The following is a 25,081-nucleotide window of genomic DNA, read 5'->3' as shown; positions in this document are numbered from 1 at the left end:
TCTGCCATTTTTGGTTGGTCGTGCGGCCCGCGAGTGCCTTTTGATAGCTCCGCAGCGAACGCATGCTTTTTTTTGCCTTGTGCTCGTGGCCCTACTTTAGAGTGCTGCGGCAGGGCGAAGGGTTTGTACAGAGGTCTGGGGGATTGTTGTAGTGTTTTGTAATACAGCTCACTGTGTAATAAACACATGTTCTTAACCTGCGCCTTCCTTCCTTAAGAGCGAGAGAGAGGCATGCTGTGAATGTTGGCTGTACCCGTCAGCTTGCTCTGGTCCGAACCAGCAATATGCGAGTGAGGTGTCACTAATAACAGTACACCACCAAAGATAACCCTCCAAAGACAACGTAGTTTACAACGCAACTGCATTGTAAGATCCACTCACATTACACTACTACATCAATCTTTGTTCAGCACGAACAGTTGAGCCTTCATGGCCTATGAGCAGCGTGTCCGTCTTGCAAGAGCCCCGGGCGGTCTGGCACGATATAGTGACAGGCAATGCAAAAGGTCATGCTGGATCTAGGCGCCTCAGTGTGTGTATATGAAATGTGCTTGCAATGCAGAGGCATGATTAAATATATAAATTAAAAAATAAAATTAAACGACAGCAAATTCCTCTGTTGATGTAAATAATCATCTGGTGAAGCATATTCACAGTGAAAATAAGCTTAACATTGCAGCTATATATTTAGTGCTTATTTGTAGGAGGTATTTGGTGCATACTTGCATTAGTTTCTCCCAGATGGCTGCAGCGTCGTCAATGTTTTCACATCAACACAAAGGAATACCTTTCATTCTGCATGCATGCTACAGTAGAAAAAATCGGAAGGAGCCAAAAAAAAAAAAAAAAAGAGTCACAGCTGTCAGCATCGGCTATCTTTGCAGTGACGGATGAGCGGTCGTGACCCACCTCCCAACACACTTTCAAAGACGACTGCTAGGCAGCTTTCAGTGGCACCCTTACAGGCAGAGTACAGGGCCTATAGGCTCTATAGGACAAAAGTTATAAAACTTATAATCCTTTTCAAGCCATAAATATTCCCCCTGAAAACAGTTACCCAGCACGTTAGATGTGCTAGTGTACTGCTATTCAGTACTGAATGAAGACAAGCCCACACTCATGCAAGAGATTGGCAACAATGTACACTTTATATGCAACTTTACCTGCACATTTAAAAGTCCAGAAAAAGAAAGTAACAATTTACATGATCCTGCACAAGATGTGCAATGGTGCCTCCTTCAAACAAAACGTTTTGCTTTTGTTCCTAGCATCGGCACGTACATCTTCCTACCAAAATGGGCACCTGTAATGAGAGTTAAATGACAAAAATGATTGCTCAGTATAATGCATGTTGATTACTAAAACAGGCTCATCACAACCATGTTTACCATTAAAGAGACAGAACTCTGGCCAAAATATGTCAAACATTATGGTAGAAATGAAAAGACCTTGCCTCATATATTACAGGTCGAGCACTACAATAGCAAAGAAAAGAAGCTTTACAATTTTAATGCCACTGAAAATCGAATAAAAACAACTGAGGTGCAAGGAGAAACCCCATTACTTTCACTAGTACCCCACGTGACTACATCTCAGCATAACATTGTTGCTTTTCGTAAGTGCGCACTGTTCTTTTTCTTCTTCGAGTGCTTGTCATAATTTATTATATTTTTCGCTCTCTCCAGTGCGTCCTTAAATAAAAACCACCCCTCCTTTCGCATCGTGAGAGGCATGCTTTCAGCTTTTGCCACTAGATGGCGCCAGTGTTTTGGATTCTGTGGATGAAGCGATGATAGTGCTCACTAAAACTTTCGTTGACGAGGCGTACATTATTGTGCCGTAGCAGCCTTGAGTGTGAAAGCTGAAAAGGACGCTACTTTATGCTAAAAATGTGTAATTACTGTCGGACGAGTGAAATTTAAGTATTATTTTCGGTGCGTCTTTTTTGACGATCACCAGTCGTCATTGCGGTCGCTGCTCATGGTTTCCAGAATTGGACTACATAAAAACGGGCGCATGCACTGATCACAAAATTCTCGGTAGAAATTTTCTACAGCGTTTCTACCAAAAACACTATGGAAGTGAACATTTTAGACAACAATTTTTCATTGCGCCAAAAAACATTTGATGCCTAAATTCCAGTGTTCTGTCCCTTTAAGAAGGCACAAAAGAGCTTGTTCTTAAGTGAAACAATTCTATGTCAGCACTGAGTAAAGATGTTATTTCCATCACTACAGTATGAAACATATTACTTTTTCACACCAGGGCACCTCTTGCATTTCCAGTCTAAGAGCATGAAATGTTTTGCTCCATGAAGGGAATGTTTTGTAGCAGTACGTCAAAAGGGAGCATTCTAAACTAAAATATAGCATTCGTAATTGAAGCGAGTGTTCCAGGAATTGCTCGAAAAAATGTTTTTCAAACCCAAACTGCAGAAAGGATGGCCGTTACTAAGAACTAGGAATCGCGTCGAAAGGGGCAAAATCAGACCCTTTGGCACTGTAGTTGTGGCACTTTGGTGGCTTGCTACTGCTTGTAAACTGCAGCAAGTGGGCATGCATTTTCTCAGGTATTGTGAGAGGTGCAACACCAATCTAATAAGAACTGCAATTTGTTTTGCCCAACGTTTTCCTTACTTAAGAAATACATGCGATGTGCGCATTCTTGCATGCCGTGCATATTTTTCCACTGCATCTACACAGCATTTTGCCGTGATAATTGTGGTGAATATGAAAATTTTACCACTGTAGCAAACCTAGGTTGTATTAGCCACTTTTCAGCCTCCAGCTTTTTACTGCATGCCGTCCCTAGCCCATGCACTCACAATGGGCATGACTTGAGGAGAGCTCTTGTATATGCATGCCTGCATCACATCGGTAAGTTACTGATCCCTGCAACACCGCTGCCAGATGCACATCTTATCTTCTAAACAGCTTTTGAAATGCTTGTAACAACAGAATTACTTCACTAACAAGCAAAAAACCTCATTACAATTAATTTTTGAGGCTCACTGATCTCATTAGAAGGCACGGTACCTAAAGTAATGTTTTATGTTTTATCGCAGCTGGCCTTTAAACTGCTCGCTCATTCACTTCACCTACAAAATACCCGCTGTTTGCATGAAATTTTAAAACAGAACACAGAGAGACCTTGTTAAAGTGCACTATGCGAGGTGTGACACAAAAAAAAGCTAGACTGGTCGAATAAATTATTGTACTTGCAGATTCAGTTCTCTGTAACATTATCACCTTCAAAGTAGTCGCCTTCAGCATTCACACACTTCTGCATTTGGTGCTACCACTGCTGGTAACAGTTTTGGAACAAGGTTTTTGGACGGCCATTCAGGAGATTCTGTTTTTGCCTGAACCTCTTCAAATGAGGTAAAATGGGTTCCCTTTAAGCAAGATTTAACTTTAGGAAATAAAAAAAAGTCACATGGAGCCGAATCAGGTGAATAAGGAAGATGCTCCATCACAGTAATGTGTTTGGTCAGAAACTGCTTGACAGATAGGGCTGTGTGAGCGGGTGCATTATCTGGTGCAACAGCCATCCATCACACCACAACTGTGACCTTTTTTTTTCATTTTTTTTTTTTTTTTTTACGAAGTCTTTTTAGTACTTCAACTAGTAGTGTTGATTAACAGTCTGACCACTCCGAACCCGCCCGATCATTACAATTCCATTCTTTTTTGAAGCTACACACTTAGTCTCGTTTCTTTTGTGTCACACATCGTATTTCATCAAAAACTGACAGCAATATCCATGAACAAATGCATGCTCAAAATGGAGCACTCAAAAGTTGGGTGACAATGGACAGCCACTGATGCAGGCGAACGGTGTGTTGTTGTCAAGAGACTGTGTACAATGTTCTTCGTAGGTGGCCGAGATGCCCGTAGGTGGCCGAGATGAAGTTTTCTCTCTCTCTCTCTGTGTACAATGTTCCACAGTGAAACCTGTTATCCCTGTGAACATACAGTCAGCTCCCATTTCTGTGATTGAAGGAACAGTGATCTTGTGCCATGAAAATTCTGTGCTCATCATTTTTCTGTGTCTTCTATTGCTAGTCTACTGTGGCCACGCTCATCCATTATACAGATTCAACCAATTTCAACAAAGCAAAGAAAAATGATGCATGTGGAATGAAGACCCACTATAGTGCAGCTATAAACAGTGTCCAACACACTGTGGTCCACTTTGTGTTCTAATTATATCAGCAAAAATGTGCAGGCTTGACATGGATAGGAATTTTGGATGATAACTACACAATGAAAGAGTTACAAAACTGTTAGAAAGAAGGATGCACGTGGGAAGAATGAAGGATGTATTCACCATCCAATGTAGCATTGGCATAGATTCTCATGTGATGTGGCCTGCTTTATCAGGAGTTCCACTTGTTCAGGAACATCTAGTGTCTCGTCAGGTGCAAAATCTCTCCCTGAAAAGAGTAAAAACCATTAATTTCCGTGAGAGTCATAAACTAAAATGAATACTGCACTGCATTGCAGTGCAGTATAAATGAATACTGCATTTCACGCTGCAAAATACAAAACACATCCATATCTCCAACTTCCTTTTCTGGCATTCCATAAAAGCTACAGCATGGCTATAGCTGAAGTCTTGCAAGCAGTGAAGCAACAGCCTTTTTTGCGAATAATTCTACAAGAGTACTGCTTGATCAGGTGAAACCAAAGATACACTATTGAATACTGGGCGTGAGGACATATGTGGCGCCACCTCTCAGCAACCCCTGCGTGATGCACTAAGTGGGATAATGTGCATTGAACTGCTGCTGTGTATGCTTTTCTAGGCAGCTCAGCTGTGTACCAATATTTGATTGACTGATTTATTTAATATGCACTTCGGTCTGGGCCTCTTTAAGCTTTAGTTTGTTGTTTTGTTGACCCCTACCTCAGTAGATCACGATTTGTAATGCTCTTGCTCATGCTCGTTTGCTTTCTCAGTCATATGAAATTTACTACTGAAGCTGCCTAAGACAACCCATCACATATACTGCTGCACATGGTGGCATATTGTTTCAGTTAGCTTGAGTGAAATTTTCACTGTTGGCATCAGTCTTCAATGAGAAGAAATATGAAACATCCTGGCTTTCGGAAGTACTTTCCTTTCTCTGGGACAGTACTGCTCCGTGAAAAAGCTAGCATCTTTTTCATCCTGCCAGCATCGGCTTCGTTACCTTCATAAGTAAAAAACGCATGAACAAATTTTTTTTCCACATTTCTGTCCTTTGGCCGCTGCTCACTGAACTGTTTAGCGCTAACCCACGGATGAAACCTTGCTTGCTGAAATGCCTGCTGCACAGATGAGACTGACCACTCACTTCTTTGCCCATTTGTAGCTTAATTAACCAAGCTTTTCTCAGCTTATTTTTCAGGTGAAAATGGGAGCTTACACCTGGTTCTATTGCGTACGTCCGTCTGGCATTGATACACAGAGTAGTAATGGACAATAACAACAGTTTAAATAAACTGCACCGACCCTAGCAATGATGCAAGATCAAAATGTGCAGTGCTGGCACTCACAAACAAGCAAAAGTACAGAGAAAAATGCAAATTTTAGCTTTTAAAACTCACGAATTCAACCAAGTGCCTGAGCAGTAAGAGGAGTCACGTGATCCTGCTTGCTCCTCCAAGTTGAAGCTAATGTTATTTGCTCCAGTGGTGAAGCTCGGGCCCACTCGACTCTTTGCAAAACTCCACAAGTCAGCTTTGCTGCATAGCAAAAACCCCTTTACCATGGCAGCGCAGCCAGTCGTTGGAGCAGAAGTTGGGTGCAGTGCAGAATACTTCTATAACAGGCCTTGTGCAATACACAAACCTGGCAAGCAGCATTCCTTTGTTATTAAAAAGAGAGAGGGGGGAGGGGGGCCCTTGCGATGCATTGGCATGGCAGAGGTAAGGGAGAGACTTACAGGAAGTGGATGTGACCATTATTGTCACAACGGATGTCTCCTGCACTGCACACTATTTCTGCGCCCAAAACAGGTTTGGCCACCATGGCGAGGTTTTTTTTGTTTTGCATGGGAGCTGACTTCCAGAGTTTTGGAAAGGGTCCATACATACTTGGCATCCCAGGAACACAGCTTCAACCACAGTATACAGCCCACAGGCACCTTTGTGTTTGATACCTTACAATAAGCGTATGTGCTACATGCAAAGCATTACAAAATTCGCCACAGTGCTACAGAGATGTGCAATGCAATTTCCACAGCAGCGCTCCCAGAAATTAGTGGTGCTCTGCAGAAAGCATCTTCCTCGGTGCTTTGCGCCGCTGTAGTGTCACTGTTCCCCTGCTGGCATACAGTGAACTTTGCACCTAATGTTTATAATGTGTAGCTATGATTAATGGCAACGTGTGGCACTTCACACACCTGTCAGCTTGTCTCGCACCCTGTTGATGATGGCAAGAGCTTTCTTGTTAAGAGCCTCCGGTTGGGCTTCGCCATCTAAGAAACAAATAAAGAACAAGACACAGGCCATATGAAATATGCAACACATGCTGGGTATGCAAGTGGACTTGGCTACTTGGTACACTTATGGACAGACCAATGCATAAAGCAACCAAACTGAACAGTACCAGAAACACCGTCCTACTAGCGACAAACCTTGGTGGAGTAAAAAAGTTCAAGGATTTCCCCCAGGGGCCAAATATATCCTGCAATATTGATTCACTGAGATTTGCTTTTGTAATTGGATGTGTATTTATTAGCTAAATGTCTTTAAATGCCGACTGGCAAACTCTGCCGGTCAGTGGTGGTTTGGAGCCTTACCTCCGTTGCCAGAGATGGTGTCAGCAGCTTTTTTGGCAGTTGGCTGGGAGCCAATGTCGACAGCCTCCAGGATATCTGAAACAATGTATAAAGCACTAGTAGTAGTACCCCAGACAGATGAGGATATGAACTGCACGATAAAGGGGACCTAGAATGCAAGTAACAGTAAGCTATCTCCAGAAAGCTCAGAGAAGATATGGATGTTTTCAACACTACATAGTGGGTACATAATTATCACCACTGCAGTTGGGCCTGTGTGCAATGCAGCGTAGTTAACAGTGAGCATCTTATTCGACCAACGCTTTCTTCAGAGTTGCCTCAAAGCAGCCTTCTATTACTTCTCTGATGAATGATCACTTCTACAGACAAACATCATGTTTATAAACAAAGGTAGCGCAGCGATTGGCAGCGACGCTGCCTTCAAAGCCAATTCACGTGTGCAAATATTTCGAAGCGTGAGCATCTTTCGTGTTAAGAAATGGTTTTGTTTATGCCTGGAAAGTAGTTATGCATTTTTTCAGCCTATTTGCCAGATGCAGTTACCACGCAGAGTGCTGTATCTCCATGGCAACAACAACGCGGCTCCGCTAGGTGACTAACTGATTAAATTAAATAAAAACGAGAAGGCGCAAGGTGTAAGAAATACTAGTCGTCTACAACTTCCGGGCCTACTGCTAGCGCATGCAAGAAGGTGGACGACGTAATGATAGACCAGAAGCATCTTTTCCATATGACGAACCTTTTGAAAAGCTTTCTGCTTCTCTAAGCATTATTACCAGCAACCTAAGTCATACAGCTTCATTAAATAAGAAGAAGTCTATATTTTAGTTCTTTGTAGCTTCACCTATTCTGCTGCCAACTTTGATTTTTCAGCTCGATGAAACATGTTTGAAGGACTAGTCAATGCCATTCACATATTAATGTACACATGGAGGTCTGTAAAAATGCTCTCATTTTGCTCTCTTGACATTATAGGAGAGACGCATGAGAGCAAATGCAAATGTTTTCCACAAGCTTGCAGCGAAAATTACACTTAGTCAGCTGAGCCATTTTAACATACTTAGAAATTTTTCACTCGAACGGGTCGTCTTATCTCACCTATATTGCATCCCTCTTAGTCGATTTCACATCGGGGCTTTGAACTCGATATACCACACATACCATACTTATCCTGCTTGATCAGTGTACGTGGATATTTTGTGCGTTCATCAGGTTCCGAACTACAATTAAAAGAAAATTTAGATAACCTTGTAAATTACGCTGCGTGACTTTGCCGAGATCCATGCGACATTCTCAAGCCTTCTAGGACTGATGATGAGTCATTTGTTTAAACTAGCAAAAGTGAAAACAGAAAACCGTGCTGCTTCACAAGTTTGGTGCTGTTTCGAGAACATCGAGCTTAGCGGCTCGGTGTGACCGCTAAAGGTAACTGGCAACAGTTTTTGTCCCTTTCTGTACGAACAGATGCTCAGGCAGTAGTGCAGGTGAGTGCGATCCAACAGCGCGGTTTTCCTGCATTTGATGGAATATCACGTCTAAACTTACGTTTACGGCGAACATACACAGGCTGCAAGCCCTTGTTCTTGTGCTATTTGTTGTGCAACCGAAGCGCAACTGGGTGGATTAAAAGCCGCAAATGAGCTGATCAAGTTTCAGTGTAGACGTGCAACGCACGTTAGCCGAGAAAGCGATCTGTCGCCAAAGCTAGGGTCTACATGTCGCGCTTCACGCTTCTGCCCTTGGCTTTCATCTCTACCTGACCGCAAGAAACTTGCGAAAACAGATGCCGCTTTTTTTCTTCTGCCTCGTGGCGCAGCCAACAGCACCATGGCAAGCTGGGATATCGGGAATTAATCTCAAAAACACAAGATCCTGCAAACCCAATGCAGATGGCCCAGACTTTTGCCTACACCACGAAAGTCACTGCTGTCGCCAGCGTCAGCGCATATCCATCGACGTCATAAGCTGACGCTTGTCTATAGTACTTATGCTCAGCAGAACAAGGCACAATTATGTGTTTTAAACACGAATTGCTAAGTGTTTTTTTGTCATACAGTGCACATTTTATGTTCAGTACACCGCTTTAGGTCGAAAGTTGTTGAGAAATAACTTAAAATACTAAACTGCTTACTGCCTAAGGCCCAAGCATTTTGCAATGCCTTAGTTGTAATGCAACAATGTAATAATTCTTGAGACAAAAAAGATAGAAGAAAGCTGCACCTTAAAATATTTTGAAAACCTCGTACCTCAAGTGCACCTTGTGTGACATTACATATTGAAATTGGCATCACAGAAAACTTTGTTACACAATACACAATGTGCATAGCGCTTCATAATTGCTCTACTTGAGAGCAATGGATATTTAGATTTACCTCCTTGGTCATGACTACACGGGGCAGATCCACCTCTTGTTTTAGAATGCTTTACTTTTGGCTGTGCTGAAAAAAGAAAAACAAGGAACCATGGGCTAGAACCTTACTCTGCAGAAATTTCTATGGAAAAGCATCAAAATAACTGTATTCATGCAGACAATTCATGTCCTAATAAGCACAATCATATATCACTGCGTCCTCCAGCTATACATATTGAGCAGTGGCAAAATAGGAAGCATGCTAAAATACAAATGTATAAAATATGCCCCTAATCATGCAGTGCTGCTATGGAATAAGTACATTCACAGTGTTTCTCTTGATTAGCATTTATACGAGTGGCATGTGACATACATGTGTAACTTTTGTATTGTATTGGATTCTTTTTGGCGCATAAGCAGCTCAGGCTATCATGCGCCAAGAACAAGGTTCGGTTTCATTTTTTGGATAAGGACAGATGTTTTTTTTTTTTTCTTCATTAAAGGTTGTTCAGGAGCTTTGCATCCTTTAGGAAACGAAGAACATTGTGAACATCGACAAGTGCATCTTCTCCCAACAGCAGGCTGGGATGGAAAGGGACCTGTTCTGTGTAAAAATGTGCAAAATATTTTTTCCTTAACTTCTAGTTTAATGCATGAAGGTAAGACGTGATTTATTGTTAGTTCACCTCCGCATCCTTCACACGGAGGTCTGTCTCCTTTAGAATGGAGCTATGTGTCAGGTGAGCGTGTCCGATGCGAAGACGACACAAAATGACTTCTTTGAAACGTTTTTGGTGACTGAATGATTTCCATTCTGCAATGATCGGTTTGACAAGGTGTAATTTGTTATTTACTTCTTTGTTCTGTGACGCCTGCCATTTTACTCTCAGTTGTCTTTTAACAAGTCTTATAACATCTTTATGTGGCATGCTGACTGACTGAACTTTAACATGACGGGCTGCCGCAGCGCATGCATCAGCTCTCTCGTTGCCGCTAATTCCAACATGGCTCGGCACCCAACAGAATTTAATTGTACGTCCCTGTGTTTCTGCAGCTAGTATATTATGTATGATGCCTCCGAGTAAAGGTTCCGTAGCATTTCTATGATGTAATGCTGAGATAACACTAAGAGAATCGGTATAAATGATGCTGTTTTCAATTCCTTTCTTTAATATTTTTTCTACCGCCAAAGATATAGCGTGACATTCAGCTGTGAAAATTGAAGAGAACTTGGGTAACTGTACTATTTTTTCCCATTTTTCTTGTATCGCAGCACTTCCAACGTGAGACACTGTTTTAGACCCATCAGCATAGAACGCTGTGTAATCTCTGCATTTTTCATTTACTGCCAAGAACTCTTGTAATATATGTTCATGTGGCGTTTGTTTCTTACGGAAGTGTGTCAATGTAAAGTCGTGCACAGCAAGGAAATGGTACCAGGGGGGCAGTGGACTAGGTTTTCGGGCAATATTTGGAAGATGATCAAGTATGTCTAATTCTTGGTATATCTGTTCAAAACGAAGAATTAATGGCCTGATTGCTTGAGGTTTGTTGTTAAAGAGGGTTCTGGATGAGCACTTTGTAACTATGGGGTAGCAAAGGTGTTTTGGCAGTGAATGGATCTTAAGAATGTATGAACACGTTAGCATGGTTCTTCTGTTCTCAAAAGACAGCTCGTTGTTTTCTACATAAAGACTGTTTATAGGTGAAGTCCTGTAGGCTCCAGTTGAGAGATGCAAACCTAAATTATGTACAGGATCCAATCGTTTCAGATATAAAAGTTTGGTGAACCATACACTATGCTACCATAATCGAAGCAAGAGCGGCTACAGAGCTGTAGATATGCAAGATATGTCAGACCCCCAATGTGAGAGGACCTTTAATATATTGAGAGCTTTCGATGCTTTCTTTTTGAGGGCATTTATACGGGGGAAGAAAGCGAGCTTTCTGTCAAAAGGTAAACTGAGGAATTTGTGTTCGTGTTTTACTGGTAGTGTAATTCCATTAAGGCAGATGGTAGGGTCAGTGTGCAGTCCTCGTCTAAGAGAGAAAAGGACGGTTACTGACTTTTGTGTGGACAACCTGAAACCATTTTTATCTACCCGTGCTGCCAGCTTATTCATCGTTAGCTTTATCTGCCTTTCACATGTTGCTATGCTGGCTGATGTGCATGCAATTTGCAGGTCGTCAACATAAACCGAGTACATAATGGACTTCGGGATTACCTTTGCTATACAGTTCATTTTTACAATGAAGAGAGAAGTACTTAAAATGCACCATTGAGGCACACCAGTTTCTTGTGTGAAGTTTTTAGAAAGGATGGAACCAAGAGGTACTTGGAATGATCGGTTATATGTAGAAAGTTAGACATTGTAGCATCCTGCTGCGAATTCCAAGCTCTCCCAAATCCCGCAGGATCCCAAACCTCCATGTGGTGTGACAGGCTTTTTCGAGGTAAAAAAAAAAATGGCAAGGTAGTGTTGTTTATGTATAAATGCTTCTCAAACTGTATTTTCGAGGCGGACAAGGTGATCAGTAGTGGAACATGTTTTCTTGAAACCGCACTGGTGAATGTCCAGCAGTTTTCAAGATTCGAAAACAAACATCAATCTTATATTCAGAATGCTTTCAAAGCACTTTGCAAGACAGATCGTCATGGCTATTGGCCTATAACTGCCTGGGGAGGTTGACGACTTCCTAGGCTTCAACAGAGGCACTATAATGGCTTTCTTCCAGGTCTCTGGAACTTTCCCGGATATCCAGATTTTATTAAAAAGTTTCAACAATGCTTCTACTGAGGTTTGAGATAAATGAGCTAACATTTCATATTGGACTTCATCGGGCCTTGGAGCAGTGCATTTGACTGATAATAGCACCCTATTTATTTCTTCAAGTTTATTGTCAGCATTAAAGTTTTCATTCGCACTACCAGACATTGGGAGTTTTTATCTTTCAGCTATTGATTTGTACTTTAAAAAAGAATGTGTATACATAGTGTGTGGAACTTGAAACTGCAGCAAAATGTTCTCCTAATATGTCTGTTTGTTCCTCTATACTCGTTTATGTGCCAGGGGTTGTCAGAAGTGGAATTGCAAAGGGGGAGTATTTTCCATCCAGTTTATGAACTTGCTGCCACATCTTTTTGGATGTAGTGGAGCTGTTTATCGACACATAATTCTACCAGGACATTTTCTCGGCACATCGGCGAGTGTGCCATGCCTTCGCTCTCGCCTTTTGAATGTGTTGGATACCTTCGGAATACTCCCCATGCCTTATTCTGTTTTTGTTTTGCTTGCTTGCATTCTCGTGTATACCAAAAGTTATTTTTGCTGTACCACTCCCGTCGACTGAGGAATAGCCAAGTGTGCTGCAGCAATAATGCAAGCGGTAAACTTTTCATTTAACTCATCCACGCCGAGGTGATCTGAAAAGACTTTTCCGAGGTTTGCTTCAGTGCGGAATATATTAATTTTAAAGCTATGCAGCCCACAAAAAACAACCTGATCCCATTTCTTGCTTTGTCTTTTTCTTCACTGTTACATCAGTGCTCGCAAATCGGATGGCAAGTTGGGCTAGTTGGAGCTTATATGTCATTTTGGAAGCACTGTAATTCGACAAGTATGAGTATTGTCAGTGTCAAATTTTACTGCTGCCAACATGATGCATGCTTTGTTATTGCCTTCACTTCACAGGGAAAAAGAATAAGCAAGACAAAAATATCTGGCCTTGTGACAAATGAACAAACATGTTTGAACCCTGAGATGAGAAGGCAAGTCCTTAACAACTTTCAAGGGGCAATAAGAGAAGTAACAAACTAAGCCAGGCAGATAACTAATTTTTTGGAAGCACTGCCAATGTTTTCCTGTGTTGTTGAGAAAATAGCAAATGAAAGTACCAAAACCCTTCTGCATCCAAAAATGAAAGTGCATGTAAGCAAACAAGAATCCGATGAGAGCCTTTACCCTAAAGACGGAGCTGAAGTGTCTCTTGTAATTCTTTCCCTTTTTACAGTGCAGAAACATTGAAGACCACATAGTCACATCGCACTTCATACATTGATGACAGACATGCATGCGTACATCTGCATGAGCACGTGCAAAATGAATTAGGTGAGAAAGAAACCGCCGCACTGGCCACCTAGAAAACCCAATACAGCATAAATGCCACTGAGAGCTTGCAGTTCTGACCTTGCTACATTCACTGGTCACATGTAGAGGGAATTGGCTCTAGTGTGTTGTGTCTAGGCTTTCTCTCTGCGGTCTTTTTTTGGCCTGCTTTAATTATGAGAGCTTGCGTTCACTTTCCTCGGTATTTTGAGAGTTGCTCAGTGAGACAGCGAAATAATGTTTCTCAAGAAACCTCATAACTACATCATCCACAGCAGCTGTGTGAAATTTGGAAGTGGTAATGCCATGGATATTTCACTTTCATGCAATTTTATGGCTTATAAGCTCTGTTTTTGGTAAAAATGACATATTCGCTATCTTGCGATACAATCCTACTGGTTCAGCCTGACTTAGTATTCCTCTTTAGTGTGCCTTTCATAAAGTAGCTAGTTTTTCATGTGCACTTACCATCCATCAATCTCCAGTTAAGCAGTGGGTCATATACAAAGGCCTCAAGGACAGCCATAAGACTGTCTTTGTTCCCACGTAGCACTTTCATCACCTTCGCACAGGTCATTCTGTACGTGCCTTCAATTCCAGTCACCTAGACACATATAAAGATTACACATGTAAAGATCTAGAAAATTTCAATATTTGCGCACACCTAATAAAGAGACAAGGATGACTATGCAATCCTGATGCATCTTACACTCATTACTTAACTACCTCAAGCATGCTCGGCTGCCTTCAACTTTGCCATAATACTGCACGCCAATAAATACTTCTGGCTTCCTCCAATTAAAAAGTGCACTATTACGAAGGCTTCGTGCCATTCCTGCACTTTCGAAGAATGTGGTCAATGACAAGAGACAAAAGAGATCAGCCTCTGCAGTGCTTCGATAGTTTGCTGTTCCAACTTTTACAAGTATTCAGTAAAATAAACAGGAAGCTTGAAAACTAAATAGCACACTTGTAGCTTCAGTGTGCCACTGGAAAATTGTGGCAGATCATGCAAGTAATTAAAAGCTGATTACAAGCAAGAACACTCAGAACACTAGGACAGCATGCCTTACCTCCATGGCATTGATGAGCATGCGAGTCAGACGGAAAGGAATCTTCTCGGGAAACTTCTCTCGGGTCATGGCCACTTCAAAGCAGTCCCCAAAGTCAATGTGCAGAATCTTCCCACTCAACCGATCCAGCATCAAGTTGGAAGGGTGCCTTCAAAGAGGCGACCAACACACAACAGAAATTCAAGGTCAGCACATGTGACAACATGCCAAACTTGGCACTTAAATAAATTTTGAGGATGCATTCAACTTCATATAAGAGCCATGTTAATTCTAAGAGTCTCCAATTGCTATGCAACTAAACGATATGCAATTAATGTATTTAGTTCCAATAGTGAAATGGCCACAAGTTTGTCACGCTGCAACTGCTACTAACCTGTCCCCCAAGCCGAGCACGTAGCCCACCATGGACATTACAGCCAGAGACCTTGTGTAGTTGGTGCGCCGGTCAAACCATACCTGCAAATAACAGAAGTGTTGAAAATATGCTCGATGTGTAGGTGAAAAGTGAAAACCCACGGACAAACCTCTGAGCTGGGACTCTTCAGCCAGAGCAATTTGGCCAGGTCGTCACCATTGGTGTGCTCAAGGGCATGCTCAAAGACCTCCACCTTTTGCATCAGGGTCAGGTGATCATAGTCCGGAGCCATCTGGTGAATAAAATTTCACACATCATTAATCTGTAAATTCAGCAGAAACCACACACTCTGCTCAGCCAAAAATGTCGCATTAGAGTTTCGTTTGACGTATGACTGGCACTATCACGAGTGCTGTCTTTCCGTTCAGAGTATGAAGCTAGGTACCATCTGTTGCAAAGATTTACAGTCCACCGCATCGTTTAAACCAGTGCCATGGTAGATTGTGAACTTTTGCAGCAGACAGTATGTGACCCTGTGAAATTTAGTAGGTACACAATGGGCCTACGCAGACATGTCTTGATGCTGAGTTTGTGCATCAATACGTCAGGCCTCCATACCTCAAATAAAGTATGCGACAATGACCTTTTGCGTCACGGTGACATGCTCCTTTTACTTTTGAAGCATGTGGCACACTTAAAATGGTGGCACGATGTGCAAACTGCATGTACATCTGGTGAAAAAAAGTCCACATGAAAATAAGCTAAGAGATGCCTTGTGGCTTGCCCTTGCGAGACTTTCCAAACATATATGACATCTGGTCGACCTGCATAAATTCAACCAAGTTGAGATATACTGGACCAGTCTACATTATTAAAATTTTGAGTAAGAAGATTCATTTGCAATTTTCAGCATCTGCAAATTCCTGGAACATGCATGGTGGATTAGCTGAGGCCTGACATATACATACTGTAGGCTAAAACAATGACCTCCTTCCACACAAAAGCATGTGTAACTGTTGAGACCACTAAGCACACATCAATCGCAATAAAAATCTTATCTTCTTACCCTCAGCATGATTCTGTGTTCAATGTTGAGCAAAATCTTCTTCTTGTCCCTGTAATCTCGAATGAGAGTATGCAATGTGTCACAATGGGGCACCCAGCCAATGAGACCACTATTAGTGGAGAGTGGAATGACAGAGTAACGCTGGATCCTGAAAAAGAAAAAGGTACAAACGATATAGTACTTGCACATGAAGTGATGATGACAGACAAGAAGCAACAGATACTCTGGAATGCTCTAGAAGAAAGCAAAGAACCTAACACAGCTCTTTTTCGTGAAGCCTTTTTTGACAAACATTTCGGTGGAAATTTTTACTAACAAAAGGAGTTTAGCAAATAAGATCACTATTTCACATAAAAGTATATATATATGGCAGGCAAGTGACAGCCACTAACCAGGGGCTAGGTAAAGAAAACGTAATGATATCGTCTAATGCTAGATGCACCTTTATCTAGTGTCTCCTACAAGAGAACTAATACCTACTCACACTCCATTGCTAGCTTTACAAACTAGGAAGAGCTGCATGCAACAGTTACGACATTCAACGCAGAGATGGAGCAAAAACTTACGTCAAGTTTCTTCGCGACGTTTCAGGGTCATTGACGAGGAGGGTATTCACCAAGCCAAACAGCTGCATGACCCTTTCGTCTTGTCTCAGATCCTCATGGCCCTTCAGCAAGAACATGTAGTCCTTACCATTGCTCCCTGCAAGGCAGCACAACACAAAACCTCCCTCATGCAAATGCAAAGAATTGACAAGTATATCTGGACCGGTATCTTTTCTTCCGCATCACTTGTGTACTACAGTAGACTCCAGTTATTATGAGTTCAGTAAGGACATTGTTGGTACCCTAGAGGATTCAATGTAAAAAAAAAAAAAAAAAAAAAAAAAAAAAAAAAAAAAAAGATAAGCTGTTTTGTGCATGCACTGGTTAAGTTGCACCTTCACACAACTGCAAAACCCCGGTGTCCCCACTTAACAGCATTGATGTAGTGTCGCGTACCCTGAGGACATAACGTCTGTGGAACTTTGAGCGACTGTGAGGGAAAGCTGTCTTGCGTGGGTGGACACACTTCCCCCCTGGGAAGCTATCTTAATCCCCAGTCTTAATCCTTCTAAGAGACACCTCTGCCAATCTCGCTAAGATGGAGGGTGTAAGTGCAAGGGAGAAATGGGGCATGTATACTGCTCCTTAAAGAGGACGTCAAGGTGGGTAGAGTGGTGCGAATATCGAAAGGGATACAGTACTACTTGGGGACTCTGGAAGACAATCGCGATTGGAGGCTTGGTCTGTAATAGCGTTAGCTATTCTCTGGTCCATGTTTGGCAAACTTTTTTGTGCCTGATGTACCTCAAGGAATTTCATTATTTTCTTATTGAGAATATGTATTATTTTGAGTGATGCTTAGTGTTGGATGCTAAACAGTCCACATAAATATCGGCTTTTCTTACAGACAGACACACAAAGTTATTTGAGTCTTCCATAGTATCATGGCAAGCATAGGGCTCCATCACACATAGATCCTGGTGGTCAGAAACATATTCCCAATGTGTGGTTAACACATTCCATATGGTGTGAGTTGCTGGTGGGTCACATTGTTTTTTCATGCTGTGAAGCCACGAATACTAGGTCATACAATGAAGCTGTGCGACAGACTTTATTGTAAGGTCTGAGAAGGAGCACCTCGCAATAAAAATACCTGTCCCACTTTACTGCGTGACCCAGTATTTCGGGCTGCACATCGTGAGCACATGTGACCCACCCACGCCGCAGCGAACGTGTTAAGATGTCTAGGGCTAGTAGTAGCCTTTCTAGTGCCCTTGTGTAACACATCTGTGTAAGTGTTACACATTTCTGGACTTTTATTAAGCACAGTTCGAGATCTGAGATGCCTATACCAAAAACCATAGCTTTCATAACTTAGAAAAAAAGAAGAGAAATAAAGTGTTGCATCACCTGCTGATTTTGCAAGTATACTGCTTTCGAAAAATGCCGATGACGATGACATGCGCATTTTGTTTATATCACGTTTTCCAGCTAATAAAAACCTAATTTTCAGTGAAAGTGATGTCTGCTATCAAAACGCAATAATATCCCTTCAATACAGGCTGACTTCTATTTGTCCTCAGTGTCATTTTAAAAGAGAGCTGACTGTACATCACAAATGTCATTAGTGTGATCAAGACAACTGCTTCTAATCGTTTTAGACCAGTCCACTGGGTCTACTAAATTCTATTTTTAATACATCAAAACTTGCAACCAGTTAGCACATTACAGTCAAACCCGAATATAACGAACTCGGATAGAGCGAATTATGATTTATATCGAACACTCGAATTTCCGCTAGCATTATGCATATAAAATGTATTTTTTATAACGAACTACACATCAGATATAGCGAACTCAGCGCGCGCGATCGGTCGCCAAACGCCCGCCGGGCCTTTGTGCCGGCTCTGAGTTCTCTCCGGGCAGCCCACGCTGCCGGGCCGCAATACTTCTAGCGCATGCCGTTGTCAGATGGGAGGGGGATTGGCGACGGCTCCGTTCCCCAAGGTCTCACACAGCGCATACGTCATCACGCGCCTGCTAGGGTGCTTCTGCTGCTTCTGCGCCGATGCCACGCTTCCGTAAAATGCAGGAGGGGCTCTCTACAGCAGCTTCCACGAGGGACCCTCCTGTACGCATGCGCGGCCGTCGCCCGGAGTAGCGTGAGTAGCCTTTAAAATCCGCGCCATCGGCCAGCCTCTCTTTGCAGCGCTCCTATTCGGCAGCTGCCTACCATGTGATCAAAGACGTTCGAGCAGCTCCGGACCTATTGCGCTTCGAGAAAGGAGCAACACCGGCCAGAACTGGTTTCAAGTTTGGGCGAAGGGAAGGCAGCCTCCGAACAACGAACGCGTCAGTGGCGAACTTTCCCGCATCCTCAGAGCTTTCTTTGTTCGCGTTTGCAAGTCGTGCTGCTGCTATCTTCACGATTCCGGACATGCCTACGTTGCTGCTGGCTTGCATTCCGGCGCTACATCCTGCAAGATGACGACGAAGCAGCGGCGTGCCCTACCGCTTTCCGACAAGCTGGAGATAATTCGCTGCGTTGGCCGCGGCGAAAAAAAGTCTGACTGCTTCCACCGCAACTGCTTCCACCATGCTGGACTATGTCGAGAGGATGCAGAAGCTGCTAGTGAAGCGCGCACTGTGCAAGATGACAGCGATGTTGCCACGCTGTGGGAAGAACTCGCTGATGTTCCGGACGCTGTGCCCGAAGAAGTTGCCCTGGAGGATTTTCTCACTGTTGACGACAACGTAGCCGTGACAGCGAGCCCGTTGGACTCGGAAATTGTTGCCGACATGCTGGCATCTGGTGCGAACGAGGAGACCCAGGAGCCGCCGCCGGGGGACGATCGCCCTCGCTGCTACCGATCTGCTGCGCCGATACTGCTCCGGAATACAGGGAAGCGGACTGGAGTTTGTGGAAATGATGTCGCGTGTGGAAAGTGCGATTCTCGCTGATGGAGTTAAATGCAGTGTTCAGGCGAAGATCACTGCCTACTGCAAATAAGTGAGCATTTATCTGCAATAAATTTCTTTTGTAGATCCATGGTGAGCGGCACGGTTTTTCTTTAGTTAGTGCGTTTTCGCTGCGCTGTCTGGACATCGTGTATAACGAATTTGGTACTGAAGTTCGTTATAAACGGGTTTGGTTATAGCGAAATACTTTATATAGCGAACAAATTGCGTTGAATTACGCAGTTCGTTATAACCGGGTTTGACTGTATATGTGGCCTCTTTTGATGACTTTTTGTTTACACGTTGGAAGCATTTGTTTCTCATGTAATGAACTGCACTGCAGTGTACTGCATGTCAAACGACAAGTGCTGCTTTCTTCTGTAACAGCCTCATAAGTAAAAAAAATGAATACAGTGAAATTCAATCAAATATCGCAAGCTACCTTTAGTAAACTGCAGCAACAATACAGTATGAACTGATAAGTTTTGAAACATTCATTCCATAAGAATGCGTTTTAAAACTGACTTGAAATCCAGGACCACAGACCAAATTACCAAGAGAAGGATCCACAGTAACAAGAATGCCTTGGCCGGCACTTTTGCAGGCTTTCCTTTGCTCACAACGCCAGGAAACCAACTTGCCTTTGATGCACAACTTCCTGGGCCTCTGTTTGCTGGTGATGACCTGGAGGGAGCTCTCGATGCGAGCAATGCGGATCACTGGCTGGTTCGGAGTGTAGCTGCCGGGCACAGCCAGTTCAAAGTCTCGGCACATAAGCAGTTTCGGTGACACATACTGCAGCTCTAGGGAGGTGAGCTGGAAGGAAAAGTGGAGCAGATTGCCGGTCTGAGAACAGTAGGTTAGTTTCTGGGAACTGAAGTGAAAGGAGAAACTTGGATAGCATGAGCATTGAGAAATTTCTCTGATCTGACAGTTTAAAACCAAGTTGATGGCTGTGCCGCTGCAATCATTACCGCCACTCAGCCTCAATATTAATTACGTTGTCAATACTCAATATACTGTGTCAACGTCAAATGAAACATGAACAAGACCACTGAAGCAGAAACAGCAAAATGAGGGGGGTTTTAGCTGAAGGTGCTTGTCACTCAGAATGATGGCACGGAGATGGCTGAGTAAAAGTGTTAACGAATGCTGCCTGTAATTTTTTTCCTAAAGCTAACACATGGGCGATTTTATTTTTGCATTTCAGTTATCCTCTTTGCGTTTCTTTTGACACTGTACAAGCAAAACACTGCTGCATGCCTGGGAGTCAAAAAGAGCACATGAATTACTTGTAGGGTGTACTGAAAGCTCACCTGAGGCAGCTGCTTGGAGATGCGCCGGAACACGTGGTAGTAGAGGTCCCAAGCCTGAGTCAGGTCTTTGACATTCATTGAGCGCTGGTACTTCTTACACCACTCCAGTGCTTCTGCCAAGTCTCGGCCATACGCCTGCACCGATGAAGCAGAGATGCTGGCTAGGAAACACCCACAATGCGCAAACAGAGCGGTGGCAGCACCAAAATGGGTCTCTCATGTATCAGCATTGCTTTTACTGCTTGCAGGCATGTTGAAAGCTGTATCATTTTGATGCATTCCTTTCTTTTAAAATTGAGCAACAAATACTGCCGCAACTGCCAATCAGCAAAAATTGTTTATGCACACACAACCACCCTTTTCTTTTTATAGAGGCTGTGAACGCTGAGCAGAACACAATGAATGTGGAATAATTTCCCAGTGCCAGTTCTTGAAGGTTTTGAAGGCCAGTTCTTGCTTATGTGCAAGCTAGACGTTAGAAGTGTGTTAAGACAAAGAACAGCGTGCTCACAGTTAATAATGCGCCTTGCAATCACTGCTATAGGTGTCACAAAATGTAGCGGTGACAGCAATAAAACAACAGTAAGCAACCACAGCAACATTCTAAGTGTGATTCAAATTTGCTGGCCCCATGTGGTGTTGAAGTGGACGCACCTGATGGAAGGACGTTTCCCTAAGCGTCTGAGGCCCCCGCTCCATCATGGCGTGCAGGGGCTCCAGGGTGGCAAACATCCCCTTGACATTGCGTTCACCAAAGTAGAGCCGCGAGGCTTCTTCAAGGCCCTCGTGCCACAGCTCGTGCCACAGAATGGCTACCCGTATCAGCTCCTCGCTCACCTGCACAGGAAGGAAAACATCACTGGCACTGGCACTCAGCGGTGGTCTGAACAAAGGTGGAACACATTAAGGACACTGTTGCCATAATAAGCCTAAGGCAGTAAAATAATCCCCAAATAAACAGAGACGCTACCATATGTGACAACATCCCGTTCACTGCACTGGAAGACGCAAAAGAGGGCCACCAGCACCTCTCTGTTAGCACAACAACTACCTACAATTAAGGGACACTCCACTTTAGATGCATGTACTCTCTTTCTCATGTATGCGCACAATTTCTGACTAAAGGAGAGCGGACAAAAGAAGGTGCCTACCAGCAGAGAACATAGGACCACTTACTGTGATGGCCTGGTTGACCAGCCGAGCACTATGTTCCCGCATCACACCCAGAGCACGCAGTGCTGCCCGGCTTCGAGCTGGAAGGGCCGACTTTGAGGCCACAGTTAGCGGGTATATGAGGGCCTGGGAATGCCAGAGAGACAGTGGGTGAAAAAACAGAGAAACATTTATCAGGAATGAGTAAAAATAGAAGCCCATTAACATTAACAATTCACTGTACTTCAGCTAAAACACACCAAAACCCTGGGATAACTCTGAAATGTCCAATTGACAAACCTGTGGAAATGGCAGCTTTGTGAAACAAAAGCAACCACTTTGACAACAAAACACTTCCTGAGTGATGAAGATAGTTACGACCATTGGAATGCAACATCTTACTTACGGTGATGGAAATAAAATATTATTATTTTATTATTGTTACTGTAGTGCCCTTTATGCACTGACACTATGACACTTTCCTTAAAAATGCAAAATTTTATGGAGAAAAAAAAAACACGGAAGAGGTATCAGCTAGCTGAGGTATCAGCTAGCTGAGCTAGCAGACTACAGTGCAGCCATGGCAATGGTACCTGCCTGTATCGAGAGCTGAGGCCAGTTCAAGGTTACAATTAGCAACGTTATGTGTTCATCACGTTCTGTGTGTGCCCAAAGTTTTGAGGGCCTTCTGTCATCATTAGTTGTGCATTTATTTCACTCAAAATGTCGTCTTTATATAAAGCCCTTAACTATTATTCTCTTCTGGCATGCTTGTTGTGCAGTTCTCGGTGCTGTGAGCTTATTAAGAAGAAAACAAAAAAGCACAGAGGCACAAATGTACATTTATAATCACATTGCCTACGCAAAAAGCCGCGGAGAAGACAGAGGCAGTGCGCGCGCAAGAACACTGAGACGTGGCTGATTGGCGCAGTGGAGCCCTTGTTTCCTATGTTCTTTAATTCTTCTATGTAAAATTCAGTCTGAGGTTCAAAGCTTTAAAATTAGTTTTTGAATGCAAATCAAACATATGTACAGAGAAAAAATGCCCCCAAATATTGATCACTGAATCAGTGGGGGAAAAAGAAAACTGAGAAATAAAAATAGAAATTATTGTTCATTTCGGAATTGCACATGGTACAGTAAAATGTCATTAATTCGACCCCGTCAGTCTGGAAATCCGGCTAATTCAAACCAGGAGTGCAGACTCGGCCAAAGCCCATGTAATGGTATGGTGTCAGGCGCTCATTACTTTGGACATGGGCGGGCTCACAGCAAATAATTTGGATGGGGGATCGAGTCGAGGTACGACCCGCGCAGTCAGTATTCACCGAAACAGACTTCCCCGAACCTCAATTGCATGAAACAGTGGTTTCCGCATACTTCATGCTCGTTATAGCAGGCACAATGACAATCGGGAGTTCTCCATTTACGAAATATAGCTGTCACATAGTTTTCATTTCGTTTTACTTCGCTTTACTTTATGTCATCCCGCAGCTATGATCAAGTGCACACATCAGCCAGTCACGGCATTTCCAATGCTGCTTGGTGCATAATTGTTGGTCTATTTTTATTTCTGGAATGAGTCACTCTGTGCTGACGTCTACGCATATATTCCTCATGTGCACTGACATTCTGCTTTCAATGCGCTGAAACTGCAAACTGGTCACATGCAGTTTTATCGCACTGTACGCTTCAGCATGATGCTTCAGTGCACTTACTGTGTGGTGAAACATCCTCAAATTGTGTGTTCCTTCAGGAACATTCAATAAGTCAAACATTTTTTCTGGTCCCTTGAAGGCCCAATGGACAAGTTTACTGTATTCAAAGACTTTTAAAATATTTGGCAGCTGTTGAATATTCGAAAATTCTTGGTACCATTTGGTAATTTTTCACTGAATACGAATTGAATAACAAGCATATTTGATTCATATTCAAAATCTTGAATATTCGCACACCCTTCTTGAAATTCTTAATACTGCATACACCGTGCTGGCTATGCCCAGCAGCTACAGGGGCCCAGAAAAACATAGCGCACTAATGTTGTCTGCACTCAATTATGCAGGTGTATTTGAAGTTTTAACAAAGTTTCTATACAAGTGTTTTTCAATGCGCTGCGCGACTTTAAGCAAGTAGCAAACACAACACCAGCACAAGAGAGCCCCACCTGTGGGTGTTTGCGTCCGACCTCCCCCAGCAGCTCGTGCACAAGACCTGCCACCAAGGGGCGGGGGGTGTCTAGCCGTGCGATCAGTTGTGGAATGACTTGAAGCCAGGTCTCCATGGGTGCTTTGTTCACTCGTTCAGCCAAGGCCTCATTCACCTCTGGCCAGTGGCCATAGTCAAACCACAGCGTAAGAAGCCTGCACCAAACAAGCATGACGCACAGGAGGCTAACTTTTGCAAAAAGCAGCCCAGGTGGCCAAAATAAACAAACAAAACCTACAGCCCATGCATTTTTGGAATGCCAGTAGTGGGAACTATGAAAAGCACTTTGCAGAGTGAAAATTTGATCTGGAGCAGCTTCCTTGAGTACTGTAGCCAGGAGCTCAGTAGTTGGCAAGGTAAAAATGTGAACACAAAAATCATCCACTTGGCCCCACGGTTTGAAAATGACAACACGGTGCATGAAGATTTGAGTGATTATAGGAAGTCATCTTGAGTATGCCTGCATGTCAGCAGAAATTCTTATGCTGAAAAGCCGCAGAGAATGTTGAGCGAAACCCATTTTAGGTATTTTTTATCACTATCAATTTGTCCTGCTTTCTTTCTAAATAAAGCCGGAGAGATTTAAAGGTTGGCACGTGACTCTGCTCCGGCTGCACTATGTTAGAACCCAAACACTCTAATTCAGCGAACTTGGCAAGGGAAAGCCAGTGTCAATGTAAAGGCCACCAGCTATAGCGACCCTTCCGAGATGAGCACAGTCACCTTACTTCATTAGGTTATGAAGCTGCAGCAGGAGCGCGACTATGCCGTTCTCAAGGGAAGCACAGGTTTCTTGCAGTCCAAAATGGCCGAACTCCCCCATACCTGAACTACAATTAAAGCTTGTGTGGTGGACGACCTCCAGCAACAGCGAAAACTTAAGATCATGTGTGCACAACATAGTAATCGTACACCATAGCACAGAGAAAACCCCTCCATTGCTGGCAAGCACATTTAAGTTACAACCGCTATTTTAACAAACTAGATTTCTAAGCTGAAAATTCTAATTAACATGATTATAACATACAAGCCAACAGGAAGCCTGGATTTTGGTAGCACTCTTATGTGATCGTGAATGAGGTTTGTAAAATCAAGCTGCTGTCTGAAGCATGTCTGAAACAATCTCACGGTCTTACACTGACACTGTGGACCGGGCAAACGTGCTGCA

The 25,081-nt window shown here is 43.1% G+C and overlaps 1 protein-coding gene across 2 annotated transcripts in view; it reads right to left on the bottom strand.

Moving 5' to 3' along the window:
• Positions 1 to 1,126: 1,126 nt before the first annotated feature.
• The window catches only part of mTor (serine/threonine-protein kinase Tor), a 96,142-nt gene continuing 72,187 nt past the window's right edge, over positions 1,127 to 25,081 (bottom strand). For both annotated transcript variants that reach the window (XM_084599383.1, XM_084599384.1), the window contains exons 40-55: positions 23,873 to 24,068; positions 21,733 to 21,855; positions 21,211 to 21,393; positions 20,557 to 20,691; positions 19,878 to 20,056; positions 16,304 to 16,435; positions 15,738 to 15,885; positions 14,841 to 14,963; positions 14,690 to 14,772; positions 14,317 to 14,464; positions 13,712 to 13,847; positions 9,160 to 9,225; positions 6,788 to 6,862; positions 6,389 to 6,463; positions 4,330 to 4,435; positions 1,127 to 1,303 (exon numbers count right to left, since the gene is read on the bottom strand). In XM_084599383.1, coding sequence (XP_084455509.1) covers positions 1,288 to 1,303; positions 4,330 to 4,435; positions 6,389 to 6,463; positions 6,788 to 6,862; positions 9,160 to 9,225; positions 13,712 to 13,847; positions 14,317 to 14,464; positions 14,690 to 14,772; positions 14,841 to 14,963; positions 15,738 to 15,885; positions 16,304 to 16,435; positions 19,878 to 20,056; positions 20,557 to 20,691; positions 21,211 to 21,393; positions 21,733 to 21,855; positions 23,873 to 24,068 — 1,924 coding nt within the window. In that variant the 3' untranslated portion in view covers positions 1,127 to 1,287. The remainder of the gene's footprint in view (positions 1,304 to 4,329; positions 4,436 to 6,388; positions 6,464 to 6,787; positions 6,863 to 9,159; positions 9,226 to 13,711; positions 13,848 to 14,316; positions 14,465 to 14,689; positions 14,773 to 14,840; positions 14,964 to 15,737; positions 15,886 to 16,303; positions 16,436 to 19,877; positions 20,057 to 20,556; positions 20,692 to 21,210; positions 21,394 to 21,732; positions 21,856 to 23,872; positions 24,069 to 25,081) is intronic.

The sequence above is a fragment of the Amblyomma maculatum genome, chromosome 3 (assembly GCF_055883805.1).
Source record: "Amblyomma maculatum isolate TAMU_Amacu chromosome 3, ASM5588380v1, whole genome shotgun sequence".
NCBI lineage: Eukaryota > Metazoa > Arthropoda > Arachnida > Ixodida > Ixodidae > Amblyomma > Amblyomma maculatum.
The sequence above is the reverse complement of the archived record's forward strand: the minus strand, read 5'-3'. Positions and strand labels throughout refer to the sequence as shown.